This window comes from Sander lucioperca, chromosome 3 (assembly GCF_008315115.2).
Source record: "Sander lucioperca isolate FBNREF2018 chromosome 3, SLUC_FBN_1.2, whole genome shotgun sequence".
NCBI lineage: Eukaryota > Metazoa > Chordata > Actinopteri > Perciformes > Percidae > Sander > Sander lucioperca.
The window spans coordinates 15,101,448-15,127,101 of record NC_050175.1 but is presented as its reverse complement, the minus strand read 5'-3'; the positions used below and the strand labels follow the sequence as shown (position 1 = coordinate 15,127,101).

General features: G+C 40.9%; 1 protein-coding gene across 3 annotated transcripts in view; it reads left to right on the top strand.

Moving 5' to 3' along the window:
* The window catches only part of LOC116060611 (MAM domain-containing glycosylphosphatidylinositol anchor protein 1), a 195,929-nt gene that overhangs the window by 132,864 nt on the left and 37,411 nt on the right, over window positions 1–25,654 (top strand). For all 3 annotated transcript variants that reach the window (XM_031314277.2, XM_035999345.1, XM_031314276.2), the window contains 7 exons: window positions 4,456–4,725; window positions 6,930–7,259; window positions 8,196–8,495; window positions 12,011–12,277; window positions 12,435–12,583; window positions 23,231–23,411; window positions 23,547–23,570. In XM_031314277.2, coding sequence (XP_031170137.1) covers window positions 4,456–4,725; window positions 6,930–7,259; window positions 8,196–8,495; window positions 12,011–12,277; window positions 12,435–12,583; window positions 23,231–23,411; window positions 23,547–23,570 — 1,521 coding nt within the window. The remainder of the gene's footprint in view (window positions 1–4,455; window positions 4,726–6,929; window positions 7,260–8,195; window positions 8,496–12,010; window positions 12,278–12,434; window positions 12,584–23,230; window positions 23,412–23,546; window positions 23,571–25,654) is intronic.

Genomic DNA, 25,654 nt, shown 5'->3' with positions numbered 1-25,654 from the left:
AAATTTGCGGTCGCATCAGGCCTGATGACAAATTTTATATTTTAATGGTTTGGTAAATAGGCATGCAAAAATGGCTCACTAGCGCCCCCACAACACTTTAAAAATTGAGCCCCTGCAGTACGTTTCACGTAGAGTTACGAAATCTGGTACACATATGTATCACGTAAATACAAACAAAAAAGCTCATTGGAGCAATGCCCTAAACCCAACAGGAAGTCGGCCATTTTGAATTGATTGTATGAAATTAATGTGTTTTTGGCCATTTCCACGTCATACTTTAACAAACTCCTCCTAGAGATTTCATCCGATCGACTTCAAATTTGGTCTGTGCCATCTTAAGACCTTAAAGATGAATGTTATTAAAAGAAACATTTTTGGTCATGAGGCCTGGCTGTGGCAGGGTGGCCATGTCGTGCTTTTCGCCATTGAAACAGGAAGTGGGTGTAACTTGAGTGTACATTGTCCAGTTGGCTCGAAACTTTTCAGGATTCATAAGAGTTCAACTCTGACGACATCTACAGGCCGATATTCGCTCAAAGTCATATCGCCCCCTAGTGGCAACATGAAGTAGGCCTAAAGTCAAGGTGCTATACTTTAACGAACTCCTCCTACAGATTTAATCCAATGGACTTCAAATTTGGTGTGTGCATTTTCAACACCTTGAAAGGTACAATATGTAACTTTTCTGCATTAAAATATCTAAAAATGACCATACCTATGTTATATATTTTTTTGAGTTGTGTAGTTACACTATCCCAAATGTTTCCACCAAATGGCAAACCCAGAGAAATCTGTTATTTTATTTTCAGACACGTCACGTTTCATTTAGTCGCCCGTCAGTGGCGTCATATAACCTTTCACCATCTAGTTACTCGTAACTTCCGTCAAAACACGGGCACCCAGATGCTATGTTTGAGAGTAATTGTAAATCATACAATGTCACAGAAAAAAATACTTGTAATACTGCTTTTTCTGCCAAAAGGCATCATTTTGTGATTAATTACATGCCACTTTGCAACACAGTAATACAGCAGAAACCTTATTTATTGATACATCATCAATATTAATCTATCTTAATGTTACTACAATGTATGTGCTGGTTGACAAGTAGCTAACATTAATGCTAGCTAATGCTTGGTGGATAACATTATAGGGTTACAACATCGTTCATCACGCTCATAAAGTTATTAGTAGTATGATTGTTTTGACCATGGATAAAAGCAGCACTGCGCTAACCTATGAATAAGTTCACTAGTAACGTTAACGTTAGCTGTATAGATAGACGATTAATCTAATGCTAATTTAGCCAGCTAGCACACCCCGCTCTGTCTGTCTCACTCCCCGGCACAAAGAGACTTCATTCGGGATGATAGCTGACAACACAGCCAGGACATGTAGCAATAGCTAGTTATCGTTAGCCCCAGCCAGTGCCGGGTGCTTACGACGTTAACAGCAGTTTAATGAAGCGTCGGGAAACAGAAAATAGCAGACCCAGGCATCCTAGTCACAACATCGGTGATCCATAATGTTAGCTAGCTACGTCTCCGTTAGCGTTACCGGTGTTTGTACCGTAAATCTCCTCTCTGCCGAATTTCTCCCCCCTTCGCGTTTAGCTGTCTTTACAGTTAGCTAGCTAAATTAACCCGACAAAAGGTGGGTTAAGCAACAAAATGAATAGTTGAGATTATAGAAAAGTAAAGGGGGAGATCTGGCAGCTGGGAGATGTTCTCATGCTTCTGACAACAGCAATCGTCGCGGAGATTCCACCTGCAATCCCCACCCACACCCGTCTCTCAGCCTCGTTGAGTAGCTAGCTAACTAGCGTTACAACCAAGGGGGTAAGCTTCTCCTCGGACCGCGAACCTCCTATGGCGCCATTTTAATGCTACAAAGCGATCACCCCCCGTTAGCATTCCATTGACTGCCATTCATTTTGGCGCCACTTTGACAGCGAATAACTTTACATCTGATTATTCTGATTTTAAAGACTTTATTTGTCCATTGTTTATTTCTAAAGAAACACGACAATGTATAAAAGGCTCCATTACCTTGTACCTCACGTTATGGCTCCGTAGCAGACGTTTTTATAAAAATAGGCTAACGATTGTGTCATAACCACGCGACTTACTGTCACATAGTAGAGAAATTACCATATAGTACAGGAGAAGCGCGCAGGCAGTTTCGTCTCACATTAGTTGTTTAAGTGTAATTACTAATGTTAACTAGCATTTTAGTTAGCAATAATTAGCCTGTGCCTATGTTATCTCCTTACATATACCTACGCTCTCCGTGTCTGCAAGATTTGGAATGATTGAGATTTCTCTTGGCACAGCTACCAGAAGACTTACAACTTTCAGACACGTTGCTCACGGCACATTTACGTCATCTCTCTCAGTTGGAGGCTGCGCAGTAAAGCTCAGCGCTCACCGGAAAAGTGCTTCTAACGGCCTTCACTGGTCTCCGTCCAGAGCAACGGGATCTGTTGGTCCATTCTTATATACAGTCTATGGTTACAACAAGCCCCGTCCACACGATAAAATCCAAAAGGTGACATTGGCATGTGAAATATACTGTGATAGTGTGGTTTTAGCTGCTGGCTAATCATTAGCCAGCAGCTAAAACCTGCTAACGTTAGCCACTAATGTTAGCTTGCTGGCTCACTAGCTAACTGGTCAGCTAGCTGCCAATACAGGTTGAATCAAGAAAAACATAATTATGTTGGGGAAACTGCAGTTTTTTATTAGAATGACATGAATAAACATTACTAAACGTAAGGTGAATAAACTGGAATGGGTAAACTTGTCCATGAACAGATGCATTCTAATCAACGATAGTGTTTAGCAATAAAAACTCCCATAATTCCACGCAACTTCCCAACATCATCAAACGGCCATTTTTGAGTGTTTAGGGATGAACGAGAAAGTGTACATTGTCCATTCTGCTTGAAATTTCCCATGATCAACAAGAGTCCAGGCCATCTCGAGAGACGAGATGCAACTGAGCCATCAGATGGTATTAGCTGTTATTTCCTGACAACTCTATCCGTTCCTGTTGGTGATTTTAAAGTAAAACTAAAAGCTTAAAACTGCACATGATGCCATTTAGTTATCAAGGTGTGTGTGTGTGTGTGTGTGTGTGTGTGTGTGTGTGTGTGTGTGTGTGTGTGTGTGTGTGTATGTGTGTGTGTGTGTGTGTGTGTGTGTGTGTGTGTGAGTGTGTGTGTGTGTGTGTGTGTGTGTGTGTGTGTGTGTGTGTATGTGTGTGTTTACACGTTCTGGTTTCACTATCACTATGTGTGTTTCTCTTTCCTCCTTCTCTCTGAACCTCCTCTTAGATGATTTATCCTTTTTTTGTGTCTTTTGGCCCTTTCCCCCTCTCCTGCTTCAGTCCTGTCTTTTTTTTCTCCTTCCTTGTAAGTTGTTCAGCACTGTAACATGTAGTGTGTGTGTCCCTTGCTCCCACTGCTCTGCCATTTTTTGTGTTTTGAAACTGCTGGGGTCCAATCAATCTCTGTCTTGCAACAGGATTTCTCCCCCCCCCCCCCCCTCTCTGCAGTTGCATTTTGGGTCATCATGTACTGTACTTTTCCTGTTAGGTCAGTCATAGAATTTTACTGATTTACTGGTTTACAGATTAGTGTTTACTGAGAAAAGGCTGGAAATTCAAACACCCTCACATTAATGCACAATGGCTCACAGGCACACACACACACACACACACACACACACACACACACACACACACACACACACACACACACACACACCATGTGAGAAACAAATACACTCAGGCACATATGTACACATATTCACACACTATATCGTATTAGCAGTCAGAACAAATGTATAAAAGGCTGTTGTTTGCTGATTTGGTTAGATGTCCGTTTTGCCTGTGAGTCTTGGGATTTAAGTGGTGATCCTCTAGCAAGCATTATTTCCCTCCCTTGAAATATCCATAAGTGGTTCTGAGCATTTGGGAGTTCATTGCTGCTCAAGATTCATTTAATGTACACTGCTATATGGCTGGTCCTCAGGAACCACAGTTTTTCATATTTTTACTTAAAGCAAGGGTTGAAAGTAAAGCATGTACAGTAACTTGCTGATAAAATAGAAAAACGGTTGTGGTATTAACATTTTTAAATTTATAAAAAATTGCTTTTGAGGTGCAGAACCTGAAATTCAAGAAGTTAGTAGGGAAATTGTGTTACGTATATGCACGCATGCAAATGCACACATCAACATAACAGATACATACTCCTATTCTCACTTTTAAATAATGTCATCACTTACATGCATACTCCTGTAACCATCCTGCAATCCCACTAAACCACCAATCTTGTACAACAGTTGCAAAGCACAAGACGAACAACTTGTTTCGGTTCCATGTAACCACAGAGAAAATGTTTTGCTCTTCCAATAATCTTTTCTCCTCCTCCCCTGTGTCTCCCCCCTTCAGCTCCCCCAATGATCCGACTGTCAGTGAACGACACGGTGGTGGTGGATCCCGGGCAGGATGTGCTCTTAACCTGTGAGGTTACGGCAGGTTTTCCTCTCCCTACTGTGACGTGGTCGCGTTACCCCAGCCCCCTTCCCCTCAGTGCGCAAGTTCGAGGGCCAACGCTGATTTTGCGGGCCGTCACACCGGCTGACGCAGGTTTCTACAACTGCACAGCTGTCAACAATGTGGGCAACCCTGCACGCAAAAACGCCAATCTCGTTGTCAGGAGTAAGTAACACGTGTTTGGGGGGGCATATGTTTTTTTCTTTCCCTTTGAGATTTGTTTTAATTATTTTTGACAAAGCAAACACACACACACACACATCAAAAAAAATCACAAAACACACTGATAAATATCTTCTTATCCTGAGAATATTTGGTCAAACAAACTGTATTTTTCATTTTTCATCACCTTAGTCCATGCCTATTTCAGTCAAGTATTTAAAGCTAAGATGATTTCCCTTACTTAAAATGAAAAGTGCCATCTGTCCAGTCCTTGCTAGCTTTATTCATCTGCTGTAATGTGTGAATGTGTGTGCAAACATATTCATATATGTGTGTACTGTATGTGTCTGTGCGGTGTGTGACATATGAGCAGTTGATCCATCGTTAGAAAGAGCTGATTTAAGATCTTGTCAGAATAGGCGGGTTAAGTATCACTCTTTTTGTAATTCCACTGCCATTTAAACAGAAGCCTTCCATTCTCCCTCCCCTCTGGCTATTTTTAGTCCCTTTAATCATCTTTATTCACTCCAATTAGTTAGACTGGAGAAGAAGCAATTAGCGACAGTCTCTTCTGTTAGTTAACACTGTAGAAAACGTATGCTGGATGGGTTTCTCCTGTTAGCTTAATGGGCCTCAACGCATCGTCACACCAGCACAGGTGGCAAGTCGGGGAATGAGACACACACACACACACACACACACACACACACACACACACACACACACACACACACACACACACACACACACACACACACTCATGTTCAGTGAGTGCAGATAGAAGTCTGCAGGTAGGCAGGCGACACAGGTATATAAATGCACACACAGCCACAAGCTTCCTGTGCACACACAACATTGTCCCCACACTTACAAAGGTTGCAGGATCATGTTAAACATATGGTCACTGCTTCATATCCATGGCTCTACTCAAGCATCTTGTTAACAATTTTAAATCAAGCTCTCCTCTCCTCCTCTCGCCTGTCTCTCTCGTTAGTGGGGAAACAGAGAGCTGTTTTGCATTCAACATGGAAATCTGTTGAGGAAACGTAGCCTTTGAAACTGAAAATTAAATGTGACAATGTGAGATTAACTCTTTGTCCTTGATTTTGCCCCCCCACCCCTTATCCTCCTGTTATTTTATTCTGTATCTGTCTCCTTTTGTATCTTCCTCCTTCACAATTTGCTTCTTCCTCCCTCTCTCTTTCTTTCTTCTTCATATTCCTTTTCCCTTTGGTTTCTTTTTGTCGTAGTGCCCCCTCTTTATTCCTCACGCGCTATGTCGCAAACTCATCTACTGTTCTGCATTAGCCATCTTACCCTTCCTCCATTACATTTTTTTTCTTTTAATTTCTTTTTTTCTCTCTCTCTCTATCACTCACCCTCACTACTATATCAATTCTGTATTTTTAATGTAATTCCTAAAACCTATTTACAATCTCTTTTATCAAATTTAAATTTCATTTAATTAATACTAATTTATTGGCATGATATAAATATGTGTTGCAGAAAATAATATCCTAATAAAAAGGTTACATAGAGGGTAATAGATTAATAAACACATACATTACGATGACACATATTTTCATCAATACCAAGCACCACTCTTAAATAATTCACAGTAATCAGTCATCAATTTCACTAATAAACACATTTTTAAGTTCACCACCTTCTCAGTGTGGACTTTTTGGTGCAAGAGTTACCCGTTCATTTCTGTATTTGGATGTGGCGAAACAGTTTTCTATCTTTTGTGTATCAGAGTTTTTGCCATGGCAGCAAAACAGACAGGAGATTATTTTTTATATAGTTGTAGACACATTTTACAAAGGCACACATTTCTGCTATTTATATAATATAATATAATATCCTGACTACTGTATATACAAACAATAGCTACTCCACTGCTAGCAATGGCCTCTTGTAGAACCTGCTAAATGTAAATTGAGTGAGTTCGTGAGTGAATGTGAGGTGCTTCACATCATAAAATATCATTCAGACTGAAAGTGAAAGATTATAGAGATTAGGTGTATGTACGTTAGAAGAAAATATCACAAATTCTTCTTATTAATCCTTCATTTCTTAGTAAGCGTTTAAAATAGTCCCTCCCATATTAATTGTTTTCAAGACTGCACCACAGCCAACTTGACACTGGACCCTCTATTTAACCCTTTCTTCTCTCTTCTTCTTCACCCTGCTACCACCATACACAGCAATGGGCAACCTGACCTTCCAGATTACACCAGACTCCAACAAGGACAGCGAGACCATCCAGATGGGTCGGGACCTCAAGCTGTCGTGTCACGTTGATGCCACCCCGCAGGACAAGGTCAACTACACCTGGTACAAGAACGGTGCACCTGTCTTCAACTCGGATAGCCTGATCTTGCTGCGCAGTGACCCAGACATGGCACCCGGCACCAGTAGCTTGGAGATTGTGGACATGAAGTTCAGAGACTTGGCTACCTACAGCTGTGTGGCGAACTTCCCAGGCAGCAGGGTGCCAGAGCTCCGTGTGGATGTCAACATCTCTCAGAACAGTGGTGAGGTTTTCCTTTTCTTTTTCTTTTTTTAGGCCTATCTCTGTCAGACTGAGACAAATTTCGATGACTTTCTAAGCATCTGTCCGCTAGAGTGAAATAGCTTATTCAAAATCCTTTAATGGGCCAATACATTTCTCTATATTCAAACCACAAGCAATGAGAAATCCAAATGTATCAATGGGCTGTACATAAATGCATGCATAGCTGCTGATCAGTAGCATCACTCAATTGTGTACTACTAGGTTAGTCAGATGTTGATAGTTTAAGAAACAAATATGCCAATCAAGGCATGTTTGAGATCAAAGACTGGGAATTCATTATTCAAGATGACTTTATCCTGAACACACAGTCACTGTCAAGTTGTTTTAGGACTTTGTGTCTCTATGTGTTCGTGTGTGCATTCTCATGTGTGGTTAACCATAATGTTAGCACTTAATTACTAAGCAGTAATCTTTTTTATTGTTCCTATGTTGCATAGAAACTGTGATTGTCCAATGAAATTAGCCCTGTAAATGTCAATTTATTTCATACCTTTTTATTCTCCGTCTGTCTCTGTTATCCAGTTTCTCTGTATCTCCCATCTGTAATCTTTAAGTCATGTCCTCCTCCAGACTTATTATATAACAACATATAACCCTTCTTTTCCATTCCTTTGTACTTGTCTATTTTATATATTGTTCATTCTGAAATTAAATTATACTTGCCTAGACAGTATAATGTTGTAGTAGATACTTACAAGTTACAATATATGAGATTTTACTTTTTTACTTTTTATGTAGTGACTATTGTAATGAAAACTTTTTGTATCATCATAAAGAATGTCTCACTTTTCAAATACATTATTTTTTGTTTGTTTTTATATATGTAGAGGTAAAAAAATAAAACCTTTTCTTACTATTCCTCCCCCTCTTTCTTTGCCCCTTTCTTTCCCTCCAGTCTCTCCTCCAGTGTTGTCGGTTCCACCCGGAGGTCAGGTGGTCAGTGTGCGAGAGGGAGGAAACGTTGAGCTGGTGTGCTTGGTGGTGGATGGCAAACCACGTCCACCCATACTGTGGTCACGGACAGAAAAGGATCTGCTAATGCCATCAGGGACGACCACGATGGAGACACCCGATGGCCGCCTGAGACTCAAGAGCGTCAGCCGGGACATGATGGGGCTGTACCGGTGCCAGACTGCTCCATACAACGGGCTGAACATCAAACGCAGAGAAGCACAGGTCCAACTCAATGTGCAGTGTAAGTGTAAAAAATATTTGCTTAAAAGCAGAAACAACTGTATGTGTTGTGTGTCTGAGAATTCTGGGCCTGTTAGGATAAAAAAAGATCACTCTCCTCTCCTCTCCTCTCCTCTCCTCTCCTCTCCAAGAAGGATTTACAGGCTTGCTAATGCAGGCGGGGCGGAAGGGCAACACTGTGAGCTCTACTGTCCACACTGGCCAAGTCTGATTAATGGACCAGGTGGCCACCCCACTCTGGACAGAGAAAAAACACAGATAGAGAGATGAGACAAATACATGACCAGGACCAAGAGAGCGAGAAACAGGTATAAGAGAGAGCTTGAAACAGGGTTAGGTCTTGCGAGGTGCTAAAAAAAATTGTGTGATTGGGAGTTTAGAAAGATGGAAAATGGAAAAAGAGCGAAACAGATTGGCAGATGGAGAAACACTATAAATGAGGAGATATTGCTGTACAGCCAACAAAAGTATGCAAAAACAGATCTTTCCTTTTTCTCTGACTGCCCCTCGCTATGCCCTGCTCAGATTTACCTAGTTTTTTTATATTTTATGAGGTTCATTTTGCCTCCTTTCATTTAGCACTGGTGATCAATGTGAGGGAAGGATGCCATCATTTTTTTATGGCAGATATAAGTAAGAGGATACGCAGATTCTTGCCACCATTGCCTCTCCCACTTCCTCTTTTCGCCTTGTTCCCCTTCTTTACTTGCCCACTTTCCCTCCAAGAGAGGTGGCTGTTCTCCCTTATTGCCATTCTCATCATCATCAATCAGCTAACTGCTGGCCATGAGAGAGGACCTCTCTCTGTCTTGTCATTCCCTTTCTGCATCCTGCATTCTCTCATTCTCTCCCCACCTCCCATACTCAATCATGGACTTCTCTCACTTTCACACCACACTTTCCCTATCATTTGTCTTCCTCATTGTCTTCTTCTTTAAGAGCTGTTTCTCTCTCCCTTCATTCCACCTTACTCCCTCCCACCTCCTCCCTCGCTCAGTCTTATGTAAATTGATTTTCTCTTTTGCGTACTGTAAATGTTTAGCTTGGTCAGTGTTGCATTCCCGGATGGAATCTATTTTGCATTCGATAAGACAGATAGCGATGGTGTGTTTACATGGATTATGGTTTTCTGACTATGAAACATTGCAGTGGGGTGCTGTGAGTCCCAAATGAGTAGCAAATAAATGCGAAAACAATGCTTCACAGAATTTGAAAAGTTGGGTTAGAAATTGAAGTAGCCCCACGACTTCAAAAAGTGAGTAGTGGTAAGAAACTTGTATAATTGTTGAAATGAATACTTAAGGTCAGGTAAGGGGATTGTAATAACTTGTCTACCACATTCTACTGGGGATCGAATGATTTATAAACTGCTCACAAACCAGCTCACAACACACCTCCCTCCCTCCTCCCTACCTCTATCACCATCGCTCCACAGTCAAGCTCCCTGCTTTTCTTTACCCTTGCCACCTGTTTCCAAAGTCAGATAGCCATCAGTATGCATATGTGTGTCTATAAGCAGGAGCAGGGTATGTGACCATACACTAATCAGTCCATAGGATTGTAGTGTGACCTTTGACCACTCACCAATTCCTCAGCTCCAAACCCCTGGTTCTGTTGTGGCTGCAGGAAATGTAGGCAACACATTCATTTCAAGAGGTCAAAAGACATAATATTGACTGGACACAGAGAATTAAATGAATGAATTTAATACATACATTTACATATAACAAAGTGGGAAGCTGTATGCTGCATCCACATAATGGGACTATAAACAACACAGAAGTTATGGTGGTTTCCAGTCTTTTTAGCATGCAGGAGCTTACTCATGTTCCTCTGACTGGAGAGCAAGCACAGAATGGTAAATTGTGATGCCACACAAGGATTTGGTATGTCTGTGTATACCTGTATCTATAGCAAAAGAATAAACAGTAAAAAGCTTTACCTACGAGAGAATAGATGAGCTTTAGATTTCAAAAGAAGATTCAATATCAGCAGTGTTAACTAGGTAGTATCTTTAGGGTTATTTACTTTTATGTGGAAGCCATACAGTGTTGTTGTCTCCTAAAATGATAGAAAGTATGAGCATCAATCAATTAAACCTTTATTTGTACAGCATCTCTTATACAGCTTAATGCAATTCAAAGGGCTTAAAAGATGACTGACAAGCTCATAATGTAAAACAAAGGTGAACAATAAAATAATTTGAGACTAATCAAATAAAAAAAAAGATGAGATGCATATAGTACAAAATAAAATAAAGGCGATGAAACATTTAAAAGCAATAATACAATTATTTTAAGCAATGGCCATAACACATTCTCATAGTTGTTAAAGTTAAAGATGTAGGTTTTATGTTTAAAGAAATCATGTTCAGACCAGGATTTCATAGACACCTCCTCTATCAGTTGTTAAACATCAAAATAATTTGTCATCAGATCACTGTGATGTCATTACTCTCTAAATGTCTTTCTATTATTACTTATATTACTGGATGGTTAAAATTGTATTCACAGTCACTGAATTTCAGTCTTCTCCCCTACTACTTACGTTATCTTTCTATCTTTCTCTGTTTCCTTCTCTCCTCCTTGTAGCTCATTCCTGGACTTCTTTGTCTAAATTACAGGCATAACACAGATTAGACTATAATTACACATCTGTGCCTGATAAACTTGATTCATAAGGGACTCTAGTCATGCTGCTTCACCTCTAGGGGCCTTAATGCCAGATCTCATCACTGTTAGTACAGCAATACCACCATTAGCATCTCGTATATTATCTACATGATTAGCCAGGGGTGAACTAGCTGGCTGGTGATTTGTGGCAGAGTCATTTGGCTGTCTTGTGTCCTGGCTGACCCCAGGGCAACAACAGCTAGTCAGTCATTAACCGCAGAGCCACACATTCCTGCTGACAGGTTAATTACAGCTGGTTAGGATAGTTTAGCAGCAGGGATGGGACTGTGCCTCATAAAAATACCTGATCCCCTGTGTCAGTAACAGTTGCTTTGTGTCAGATTATTTGTCAAAACTGATACTGTGAGGGCATTTACACCGCAGAGCACAAAAGGATAATGCAGGGGAAAATTAGACATGGGTGATGGTGATGTATGCACACCGTTGCAGTCCATTTTGCATTGTCCACATCTCTAAACTGGATTATCCATCTCAAACTCTTCTGCTTCAGTTTATCTCCATCTCCCCCTTTATGATGGAAATAGATTTTAAAATGTAAAACCATTAGGAATAATGGGTTTGACACGGATACACCTCATCACTATACTTTATCGCAAAGCAAGTGTCCCAAATATTTTGAGCAGTCAGTGTATATGGGCATGTGAAAAAGTGATTGTGATTTTTAAGTAGAAATTGATTATGTGAAACCAGTTACAAATGACATGGTTTTGCTTCTTCACCTCGGAACATTATATTAATTGACATGGCAGGCTAAACAATGTCTAAAAACTGAAATTAACAAATATTTTAAATGGACTAAAACTCAAATCTGTTGTCTCCGCAGATCCTCCCATACTGGACCCAGTCTTCCAGGATGCACGTTCTAGGAACTATCAGATGGTGACCCTGAGGTGTACGGTCATGCGGACAAACCCGCCACGCCTAACAGACATCCGCTGGTTCCGTAATGGCGACTTCATCCGCATGCCCATGCCAGACCTGAAGGAGACGCCTGAGCTAAAGTTTAAGCTGGAACCCACCAACAACGGCTCTTATGAGTGCCGAGTCAGCAATAGTGCAGGGACATCAACATGCACATTTAATGTCTCTGGTGAGTGAACATGAATCAATGCCTTATTATCTATTTGTGGCAACTAATTTATCTATATCTTCATCTATCTACTGTTCTACTGTCATCGTATAGTCATGGAGCAGTTATGTCATTTTCAGTATCATTTACCTGTGACATTTTGCTCTCTATCCCACAGCACAACCCTACAATGCTGAGTTCTACTTTGACACACCCAACCCAGTGCGAATTCTAAAAGGAAACAACTATTCCTACAACCTACAGTGGACCCAGAAAGATCCTGAGGCCACGGATCGCATCATAGGCTACTGGATTAATGTCCGAAAGGTAAAGTAATACTACACAAATACTTAAAAGTATACATTCCACACCCCCACCCAAACTACTCTGAGCCAATACACATGCACACAGGAATATTGCACACATGTCATGAACTAGTCTGGCTTTGTTAACCGGGATTTTCTTGAAAGTATGTTACTGCCTTGACTGAATAAGCTCATAACTTATAGATAAGAACACACATACGCACAAGTCTGTAAGTAGTGGAGTGTGTATGCTAAGTAAACATGGAGCTCACATGGAGCTTCATGAGCTTGGGGAGTATCAGGTGTGTGTAGTCAATAAAAGGAGACCTACACTGAATTACAACAACGTCACAACCTTTCTCTCCTCTCCTCTCCTCTCCTCTCCTCTCCTCTCCTCTCCTCTCCTCTCCTCTTTTTGTGAGGCTAATGATTTTGGCTCTTTACCGTTTTTTTATGAAAACTAACCCAGTTTCAATAAATAAACAGATCATTCTGATGCAATTCCTAGCCAGATTTCATATTTCAATGCATTGGAAAGTACTCTTGTAGTGAGCACACCTCGAAATGCTTTCAATAAAACAGAGTGGACAGAAATAAGGGCAAGCACAAACATTACTCATATTATGCAACATTTTATTATATTTATTTTTATTTTGTATGATTATGATCTAATTTTCAGTTTATTTAAATTGTGTTTATCTAATTGTATCTAATCTAAATGTTTCTCAGTGACCTCCATTCTTCAGTTTTTCCTCCTTCTCATCTTTTACAGTATATTGTCTACTCTCTTCTTGTTACCCTGTTTTCATGAATAGCCATATCATTCAGCTTTCATCACTCAGTCATATCAAACACGGGCTTAATTTTCCACTTTCCAGCACCTAGAGATCTGAAGCTGAGTAGCCAGCTCTAAAAATCCCCATTAGAGGGTTGTGCCTGTGTTCTCAGAACTACTTGCCACATACAATTACTTTGCTGTCACTGCAAGATTCTAGCTTTGAGTGCCAGACAGACAATAATGTGTTCACTGTGTTGTAACAACAAGTCAACAAGACCAGGCCTCCACTGCAACATCTCTCATTTTAGCCAGAATTCAGCCCAGATACAGTTAGAAGAGTACATTTTTAATGGTATGTTCATGTTTTAGCTTGTCCTCAAATGATTGACTTTGCATTGGCATGAATTCATTTTCACAACCCTGTGAGGGGTGTTGCATTAGTCTTGCAGTCACAAACTTCAATTTAGAATTGACATGCACTGAAATAACCTATTACACCTCAAGAGTTACATTCACCTTAAGTAGATTGTATGTCAGTAAACAATATAGATATGCTCAGGGAGATAATATGTATAAATTTTTTTTGACACTAGGAACATGCACACATAGCTATCCCAATACAAATACATTAAGTGCGTAAAAACATACAGACTAATGCTACCAGTAATGACCGATTTTATGACGATGATGATGATTTTTAGGTTTATATCTTCCAGAAACTCATAGGTTTTGCTGCTTACCCCAACCAAACCTGCTATAAACCTAGCCATTTTGGAGCCCTCTGAGCGGGCCCCCGATCTGAAGTTGGAAACATTTGTCCACAGGAGGAGAGCAACCTCAGGCCACCCTCTTGTTTTGTTTCAAACATCTATTCATAGATTACTGGCCTTGAGTCAGAAGACAGGAAGGATAACAGTGAATTATACACAACTGGCTTGGGGAAGGTTTGTGTGTGTGTGTGTGTGTGTGTGTGTGTGTGTGTGTGTGTCAGACACTGAAACAGAGGGAAGGCAGGGTCTGCCAGCTTGCTTTTGTGCGGATGAATAGCTAATTCCCCTCCTACTTTAAAACTTGGCAGCTTACCTCATTAAGTAAGACTACAGGGAGACAGAAAATGAGCACTGGCCTTCCTAAGATGCACATTTGATTGCATGCCTCAGCTCTCTGAAAACACTCACTCTTACTCTCTCTTGTTCCCTCTCCTTTTGTCCTCTGTCCATCTACCAAAATTTACACGGCATATCTTCCGTTTTCTTCCTCTTTCTTCGCCATCTCTCAGTCTTCCTTGCTTCCACTTGTGCTCGTCTCTCTCTCTCTCTCTCTCTCTCTCTCTCGCTCTCTCTCTCTCTCTCTCTCTCTCTCTCTCTCTCTCTCTCTCTCTCTCTCTCTTTCTCTCTCTCTCTTATGCTTTCCCTCTCCCCTTTCAGTTTTTCCCGCTCTGAGGTACTTGTACATACTGTGTGTATTAGTGCACACTTAATGGCATTTAATGTTGAGTGAACCATGGCAACTGAAATAGCGCTGATAAATAGTCGCTTTGAGTTGTTATGCTGACAGTGTTAAAATTATGAGTTGCATCAAGTGGCAGGTTAGGACTTCTTAAATGTTGTTAAACTTTAATTTAATTTCAAGGTTTTTACCTGCTTATTTTTACGTGTGCATTAGAGAGCGGCAAAAATGAGAAAAAAAAGGAAAAGCAGAGGGTGAGAGTGAGCAGGGGAGCGAATGAAATGGTGCGAAAGAGAGAAATAAGAAGCAAATTAAAGAAAAACAGCGAATCTCACTGGTCCTCTCAACTATTAAATAGAGTACGAGAACATTCAAATGTAATACCATCTCAATTTCACAACCCATCTATTTCTGCAACACTTGCTCCAGCTCATCCTCTTAACACCTTGACACTCTATCTTTTTAGCACATACAAAATGATGTAGGGGGTCTTAGGGGAGACATGCAGACACAGAGGGGAATAAAGGAGGACTCAGATCAGTTCATGTAGAGCAGTGCTCTTCAGTCTGAGCACATGCCTATAACTTTTGCTCATATGCATTAAGTGTGTCCATTTGCTCTATAAGTGGGTGTGTTTCTAATTCGAAGTTAGTGTATATTAATCGAGCTTTGTGCCTAAATGTATGTATACATGTATGAATGTACTCTAATGCATTTGTATTTAGCTGTGTGTATAGCATATGTCCATTTCTCTGTGTGTGTGTGTGTGTGTGTGTGTGTGTGTGTGGCAGATTACATGGTTTGCTCCAGGACTCATTGGTAGGCTGTGAAATCCCCCCGTTTACACTTCTTCATTTAGTTTCGTTCTCCCTGCAGGGGGTTTCCCTGTGTAGGAATTAACAGAGTTGACAGGCCCTCTTTGTTTCATCAAGCTGTTCTTACACCCCTTTTCAACACCCCAACCTCCACCCCTATGGTTTCTTAAATGAGTACTGTGATTCATGACAGATAATTAACATGGGATGATTTTACCTTTTTGCAACACGAGAGACATTTACTAAACCTCATTTCAAAAACTTTTCTTTATATAGGCACACTGGCATAGGAAGTTGTCAGTCTCCATAGTCACACCTTATTAATTAATGCAGTGCATCTCTCATGCATATGCATTTAGTGGAGTACCGTGTAAATATCATGCTGCATTCACATGTACTAAACTTAGGAGGGTCATATTTAGGTGAAAAATTCTTCTCTATAAAGCAGATTCGGATTTGTTCACATATAGTCTCGTATTGCCAGACCTTCCTCTACAGTGCTGCAGAGGAAGGTCTGGCTGGTCCACACAGCATTCCGGGACGAGAGAAAAACGTGCTCTTGTTTATTGGCATTTCTTTAAACCAATCACAATGGTCTTGGGCGACGCTAAGCGCCGAGCAGAGCCACGGTGCCGCTGCAAAATAGCCTCGGGAAGAAACTTGTTTTGGTGGAACGTGTACGTTCAAAGGTTGTATTAGTCGTGCAACAGAAAACTCAGATTGGACAGATAGTCTAGCTAGCTGTCTCAATTTACCATGCAGAGATCTGAGGAGCAGTTAACCATAATCCTCATAAATCGACCGGTGTTTAAAATTACAACACAAAGAAAGCATAAGGTAACGGACATCCGGCCGAAAAGAGTGAAATCCAGCAGATTTTCCGGCGGCAATGGAGCAATCCCAGAAGTGGAACGTCTTGGATATAGAATAGTTCACATATATAATCACAACCCTATAGGGAAGAGGAAATGTAAGTAACCTATCCTCTACATAAAATGTGACATCAGACAAATACAAAACAGTGGGACAGTTAGCTTTAATATATCAGTTAAAAAACAACTAAACGACAGCTACTTGAAAAAGCGTGCAGTAGCCAATAATAAATCTGACATCTCATAATTTCACGAACAAACAGGGAAAGGAAATTATGATTGGGTGGCAGAATTGTCACAATTGAGATGGTATTACATTTGGTATTAGAAGTTTGACCACCTGACTGTTTGTGCAGTCCCTGTTGATCCGCCCCAAACAGCCAATATATGCACTCTGCACTGCGTCTGGGAGTGTGTTTCTGTGTGTCTTTGTGTCAGTAAGTCTCCCTAACCATATGACGATATAGGTTGTTAATGCCTACCCTCTAAGAGCTGTTACACACCAACCAGACGGCCGGCCGTCGGCAGAAAAGGCAGTCGGACTGATCAGTCGGGTCCCGAAGGTCCAAAAAAATGCCTCAAAACACACTGAGGAGACGCCGACTTGAGCGTACGCTCTGTGCGTAATACGTCTCCATAGCAGCAGGCGTCGCTTCTCTGTATTGTTTCCCAGAAAATGAAAACCGGCAGCTGATAGGAAGAGCGCGTCACGTGGGTCTTTTTTCTCCGGAAATTCACAGCCAGACTGTCATGGCAGCTTGTTCAGAATACGATCTCATATTGTACTGAAATAGTTCACCGAAACGTGTTTCTGAAAACATTTTAAGCGAGAAATAGGCCATGCAGTTGCTGAATCTGTCTTCATTTCAGATCGACAAAGGTCAATTTAAAAGATTTTCGTCAGATTTTTAGAGGCTCATCCGCTCGCCATTTCCAGGTGAGTCCCGACTGCCCTGTCTCTGACTGAGCATGTCGGGTCGGCCAAAATAAAGGCCGACAGCTCCTCCGACGGACGACGGCACGGAACACACCGAACAGACTCGAGTCACCGACCTCACCAGACTGTCCGACGGCCGATAATCAGCTCTGTGTCAGCGCCTTAAGACAACACACAGGAGCATATCATAACTCAGCGCCCCCCAGTGGTCGCAGAAAATATGACCCACAGGACTGTTTCCGTCCTCATATCTAAACCAGAAAACGTAACAGCTTTAAAAACGTTAACGTTGTGAAACGGTCGTAGTTTGATTAGGTTTAGGTACAGAAACTACTTGCTTATGTTTAGGCACCAAAACTACTTAGTTAAGTTTAGAAAAAGATTGTGATTTTTGTTACAATCATCTGTTACATTACTTAACTTCCAGTTACACATGTGACGCAGAATGTGTTGTTTGTTCCATAAAGTAAAAAAATTAAAACTTGCTGTTTACTTTTATTTTCAAATGGGACACAAACCCTGGTCTCCTTGGTGAAAGTCCTGTGTACGTTTGACCCAACCACCCAAACCCATCCTTATACTGAATTTGGCGCTCTTATACTTTGTCACCTTACTTCCTGCTTTGCCTCCGTAATAATTATGGGACACCACTAGAGGGCACCACCACTATAAATGTAAATATGAGTCATAATTGCTGCTTGAACAAACGACTTATGGGAAGCCTTTTTCCGGGGGAGGGCAGTCTTGTTTGTGTTCCCCTCAGCCTCTGACTGAACTCCGAACTCGAAAGAAACAATTACTGTTATTTTCCTACCCTCTCTCTCCTTTTTTCTCTCGCCTCTATACGCCTTTATAGCAGATTCTTAAAGCCCCGTGATAAGCACAAATTGTTTTGCATCTATGCGCCCTTCGAGCCTCAGCGGGCGAATTTGCGCCTATTCGCATCTTTCCTTTTACTTGAATGCAATCTTACCGCCTCTAAAATTTGCCTTGCGTTCCGTCAGAACTTGCAGTTACGAGTTTGTTCAATGACTCCCACAGCATTTGTTTAACAATTGTATGTGTAAAAAATTTTTCATATTATAATTTTATGAGTAATTGATGCCCGTATAGTGGGCTTGGTGAATGTGTTGAAATTTTCTTATCAGAGCTTGCATGTTGTTGCAGTTTTTATCTATGTGAATCTGATGCTTACAGTAAAGAATAGGTTATGTGTGTGTTTTGTACTAATTAGTGTGTTACAATACAATGCCATTGACATGTACTAACCCGATGCAGACATACAATATAAACCTTATGCACACACAGCATGTACTATGCGAAATGTACACATTCTGTACACATATACTGCAGAGACACTCAGATCGGAAACTGTCATGCCTCATGTTTATTTTTTTAAACCCAATTTCTCACTGCTTCTGTAGTTTGTATTCTTCTTCTTCTTCTTCTGGACTGTGCTTTTCTTATTGTTTTTTTCTCCCTCTTCACACCCGTCTTATCCCATCTCTCAATCTTTCCACCTCATCTCTATATCGACCACTAGTCTGCCTGCAGCTATGGAGTTGTGTATTGTGTGTATCACTGAAGTAGTGTGGCTAGCAGCTGACCTGGCTTTAGATCATAACTACACCTGGGTTTTCTCTGCACTGAGACACAGTCACACACAGTCACACAAACACTCCTGTGCAAACACACATCCCCATTATCATATATATGAGAAATTAAGAATATTCATGATGAATTAGGGTTGTACATTAAATCAAATGTATGAATAATGTATGCACAAAACCAACCCCACTATGCAGATATACTCGTATATCCACACACTAGGCCACAAAGACAGTGCATGCCCTATGCAAGCACATACAGACACACTCGGATGATGACTTGTTCACGTACACACACCCAATATCAGTGAACTGCTGGATTAGTCATGAAAGAGATCCATTAATAGAGGATAATAGAAACATTAACCTAGTGTTTGAAGAGTCTGCCTCCTCTCACGCTGTCAGTCCAAATTTCTCTCTCTCTCTCTCTCTCACACACACACACACACACACACACACACACACACACACACACACACACACAGCATCACTCTGTGTCTGTTTCTATCTCATGGCTGCTCCTTTGCTCTCACCCACTTTTTACACATTGTCTGTCTTGTTGTCTCTTTGTTGACAGCCTGATGGAGACACAGCTGTAAACTGGTGGAAATTCCTGAGAGTGCATGCACACACACACACACACACACACACACACACACACACACACACACACACACACACACACACACACACACACACGTCAAAAGAGTTATATGGACTTCCATATCAGTCTATTAACCAACCACCTCTTTGCTTCTATAAATATGTTGGTCAGTCACTCCGGTCACTTTTGATTGTCTCCTTCTGTTGGTCCTTTCACTACACGCTATATATCTTTCTCCCCCTCCCCCTGCCCCTTTCCCTGTCACTTAGGCACACATACACATTTTGTCCACTGGCCTTCTGTAGTGAGGGAAGCAGACGGAGACAGAGGCAGGGAGACGGATTCTTTTACCTGCTGGGAGCAGCTGATTTGCTGAGTCTCACTTCAGCACCTCATTGATCCAGTGTGTGTTTTGGGGTCCACAAGGTGTATGTATGTATGTGTGTGTGTGTGTGTGTGTGTGTGTGTGTGTGTGTGTGTGTGTGTGTGTGTGTGTGTGTGTGTGTGTGTTTGTGTGTTCTTGTTTAACTATAATTGTGGGGTCTAAAAACCGGGAATACAGTATACTTGTGGGGTCCGGACAGCTTTGTGGGGCCAAAATGCTGGACCCCACAAGGGCTTTTTGTTTAAAGGGCTGTTTGAGGGTTAAGTCTTGGTTTTAGGATTAGGGTTAGAATTAGGTTATGGTTAGGGTGAGGGTAAGGGTTAAGGTTAGGCATTTAGTTGTGATGGTTAAGGTTAGGGTAAGGGGCTAGGGAATGCATTATGTCAATGACGGGTCCCCACAAAGACAGTGCCACACACTATGTGTGTGTGTGTGTGTGTGTGTGTGTGTGTGTGTGTGTGTGTGTGTGTGTTTGTGCATGTTTTTTTTCTATTGTCTGTATTCCACACACTGTAACCAGGACCAAAACAAATGTGTGTGCATGTGTGTGCATGTGTACACAGACCCTGTCCACTCATGAAGAAAGCACTTTCCATTTACTTCTAAAGCTTTGACTCCTTAGCATTATTAACTCATCTCTCCCTGCTAACACACAGTCTATGCATATTACATGAGCATAGCTTTTCTTTCCTGCTATATTTCACAAAATTATGCATACGCTGTATGAGCAGTGTGTAAATGTTTATATGGATGAATGTGAGTGTAAATGGTTGTTAAAAGGGCACAATACATTTCACTATCTAACTACCATGCATAATATTATACACTGTATGATAATGTATGAGTTTATGTAGTCAGTTATGATGGAAACGGAGCAAATATCTGAGCAAATCTCTTACAATGCAGATACACTGGAAGCCTTCAGTATTACAGAATATGTCAACAATGAATAATGTGCTTTGCAATACACTATCAAAACCACCAAAACAATTGGCAGATTCAGTTCAGTTCAGCACTAATACTATACATTTACCTGATAAGTTTAAACTTCAACAAGACAGATTGCTGTTTGAGAAATCGAAACCTGTGACTTTTCCTTGATGTGATGGTTTCTTAAACCAAAAGGTCACTTTGCTGCCTTTCCATTGAAAGATGCAATATCCTGTTGTACAACATTCTGCTACTAAGTCCTTTGTTAAGTCTCTTCTTTTTAAATTCCAGTTTAGCTGACGCTGCAAACCAGAGTCATAATTCACTGAGTGCAATAGTAGACTAACAAAAAATGTCTAGATCACTCCAACTGCAGTACAAGCAAACATGAGTCCTGTTATGCAAAGGCCAGGCCCATAATGCAATAGTTTTTGCCCACAGCAGCATCATAATAGAAGAGTTTGCTGGGTAAAGGAAAATATTAGTTACTGAGCAGATGGGAGGATTTTTGGAACAATTATTGTGAATTAGAGAGGGGGACATACTATTTATTGGAAAGAAATGTGTTTTATTTTTGGAATATACGATAATTTCGCCAGCAATGAGAGGGGGCTAAAAGTTAGAGAAACTGACAAATAGAAACAGCCAGATTGGCACTGAGAAAAGAAGATTTAACAGCCATTAGTGGCAAAGGGCCTGGTGAAGAAGGTAGGATTTCATTCCAAGTATGTTGCCCAGCACAAACTTACAGGGATCGGGCTGTGGCTGCCATATGGGACTCGCACAATAATTGGAGTCATACCAAATTATTTGCAGCCTAGGCAGGAGTCACCATGGTCTTTTCAATAGAAATGATCAGCTCATTCTAGCTAAGTTTGAATTTGTGGTGGTGAGTAGACATCCAATGGGAATAGCACACCTCAACTTGAGTGTCAGAGGACAGGAGGAAAAGCAGATTTTACTGTGGCGATGTCAGAGCATACAGTACTGTAGCAATTATAAAGAAAGTTATGGGATGCATCAATGCCTCTATGACTTACCAAACTGCCAAACTCTTACTCTTTGGACTGGAGGAGCTGAGTCGAAGCAGAACAGCAAGCATGCACATTTGAATCCTTTTTTTTGTTATACTTTGTTTTTGTTGTTGTTTTTTTGCAAACTGTACTATCCCACAAAATTGGAATAGACAGATGTTATAATATTTTTTTTGATATATCATATTTACGTCGATCAACTTTTGTAGTCAACTTTCATTCGGCTCTGTGCTGTAGATATTAACCATACACACAAAAGCACATGTACACACACACACACACACACACACACACACACACATTACCTGATAATGGCATGCTGTGGGTGTACTAAGGTGTTATGGTGGAGTGGCTGACCTAATGCATTAGATTGAGCTCACTGTCAGGTCTTTAAGTAGCTGGGATCAGAGGCAGATACACAGCTAATGGATCCTTCTCTCCGTGGGTGGAATAACACAGCAATAGCTCTATTTAAAGTGGTGCTAACAAAAAAAATACCCCAAACTTAACTTTCAAAAACTAATAAGACAACAACTGGACTGGATAAACATCATAACAATTTTTAATTGCATATTAATTCCTGTAATGTACAGCCAATTCAATTTATGAAAGGCTGTTTGGGATTTTAAAGAAATATGTCTTTAATTTCCAGTATTGCAGTAATATGTATTGAGTTGTTGTGGGAGCAGTAGGCAATAGTACATTGGGTTGAAAATCACACAGCTTGCTTAGTACAATAACACATGTATGTTGACTAGATCACAAACTGCTTCAAAAACACTAAGCAAACATCTATGATCATTGTTTTACGGCATGATGTAATCACATCTGAGCAGACACTATTTTTGCCAGGAAAAATATGATCTTTAATATGAGTTTGACTTTGTTTGCCTGATTACATAAAATTGCATTAAAGTCTATTAGCAGTGGTACACTATACTGTAGGAGCAGTTAATATTGCAGCTAAAACCCTTCAGATTGGAGATAAACCGGAGCTTTGTGTTGTTTGAGTTGTGAGTTTTATTACCTCAGCATATCAACATGAAGTAGTAGAGATGAGGGTAAAGATGGTATGAAAAAAGGAGAAATGATGGGAGGTATGCCCCTCTGACTGTTTCTGCCTCTTAGTCAGATTTGCTGGTGATCATCTTTTTTGTGTACTGTGTGTATTTGTCTTTTTACTTATTTTTTTGTGTTATTTGTGAGTAAACATTTTAACAGGTCTGCATCTTCCCTGTGTTCACCTGTACACATCTAGAACAAGCAGAACCTGCTGTCGAAGCAGATAGACCTCAAGGGCAAGGAGCCAGAGAAGGGTGTGCTGATATCCTACACCATATCAGACCTGAGAATCCCTCTGTCCTACGAGGTCCGACTGGCCCCCATCACCACCTACAGCACTGGGGACTACGTCAGTCGCATCATACAGTACTCAGAACGTGAGTCTTATTCAAAACCGTTTTTTATCAAACATCTTTTTTTGTGATATCATTATCTTTCATTTCCATGTATGTACATTGTACAACAAGTGGATTGTGCATATCTGGGTGTTAATCAATATTATTTTCTTACAGCCTACACCTACCCAAGACCTTCAGGTGAGACTTCTTTCTTAATTACCATCCTCTGCTCTCCAACATTTCTACATTTCACCGAGTTATACTTGTTCTTGTGACCTGATTGATGACAGTGTGGTGAAGTTAGTAAGGCATGTTGAATTTTGATGAAAGCTAATTTAGCTTGTATGCTGCAAGCAATGTTAGCACAAGTTTGTCAAGATTAAATCTTGTTGCTATGGAGGAGAGTGTACCCCACTCTTCTCCACAGTGGGATGTGAGAAAGCAACTGATGGCTGGAAGCAGTGGCCATGATTGGAGGATATGAGACTGGTGTATGCAATGTAAGTGGTTAATGGATGTCCCCCTCTGCCTACCTCTCTAGCCACAGCTGCCCCAAAGAATGTGAGGTGTATGGCTCTTGTATGGTGTATCTGTTATTAAGAAACCCAAGCAAGAGTGAAACATATAAATTCTGAGAAGGTCAATGCATGGGTTGTTGCAGAGAACATGTTTCCCTGAATGAACTGCTAGTACTCATCTTTGCAGTGTGGGAGGGAGTAGGTGTCCTGCATGTTAATACATTTAAATGCACAGGTTTACTTTTTCCCATCTGACGGTCTCAACCGGCTGTTGATGCTTTCTGAATATTTGAATTTGCATCATTCTGACAATAAAGCTATGATCAGATGCAGCCTCACATAACAAATAATCTTTTCTCATCCATATGGGGTCAGATTTTGGCTGTTTGATATTGCGACACACATCGAGAAGGGAAAACATATATGTATATTTTGAGAAAGACCTCTTGTCTTGTTATGGCAGATAGAGGGGCTTCTCTCTATGGTGTTGTCCACTTCATTGGCCCATCTGGAGGACTCTGCCATTATCAGAGGCTTACTAAACAAATGAAAATCGAGGCAAGCGAGTACAACAGCTATCGAAAACCATCCAAGCTGACAGATTCCGTGAAAGCTTCCCGGGCACTCTCACAGTCCGCTGCAGATGCGTATGGCTCGCATTACCCACGAGGATGGCTTGTGTGTGCTTCTTTGTTTCAGGGAGCTAATCTATTACTATTCACACCCTGCTCCACTACATGCACTCCTTTCAATTTGCACCGTTGTTCTCGCAGTCTGTTCCAATCTGCTGTTGTTTTAATTGCCTCATCCTGGCGGAGCCAACTGCCACTCCTGCCAGAAAAATGCTGCGTGTCTCTTAATGAAGAAAATAGACAACATCCAATTGACTGAGAAAGAGAAAGGGATGGCAAGAGAGAGAATGAGAGGCAGGAAGAGAGCAGGAGTTAGTGAATGAGAGTGAGACAGAGAGAGAGGGGGCTAACACAGAGAAAAAGGAGGCACAGGTTTAAGGTGACATATAACATAGTTTTAATATAGTTTAATCAAGTAAGTTTCAAGTATTTTGCCCATAAACCTTTTAATCAAAAGGCTGGTGGTTTGACCCCCAGCTCTACCTGTCTGCATGCCGATGTGTTGAGCAAGACACTGAACCTCAACTTGCCCCCGATTGCCAGTGCCTTGCATGGCAGCTCCGCCGCCATCGGTTCATGAATGGGTGTATGAGAGACAAATTAGTAAAGCGCTTTGTCTGGTAAGGCAGAAAGGCGCAGTCCATTTACCATTTACCTACCCATGAATGTAAGCCCCAACTTTCCCCGTTTAGAAAAGTTGTAGCTCTCTACATTTAAGACTCTTTTTTAAATCTTTTTTATTAATCTACTTTGTTATTATTAGTAGTAGCAGTATGTCTTACTGCCTGAAAAGTGTCAGCTAAGTCATAATTGAAATAAAGACTAAGGCCGCTTGCACACTGCCTGCGTGGCGTGAGCATGGCGTTTCTGCTGCGTGTCAGTTGCGTGGCGGCTGCGTGGCGTTTTCTATGTCTTTGCACACCAGAAACGTGTCTGACACGGCGCTGCTGCTGCTAGCCTTGTCTGTACACATGTATGTTTCCCATTGATAAAATGAAATACCATGTTAAATATAAATATATACTGATTTGATTACAGCAAAGACAACGTCGGCAGTATTGACGACAAAATAGGCTACAGAATATTTTGTTCTATATTGACAGGTGCAATATTTGAAAATCTATAATTATTT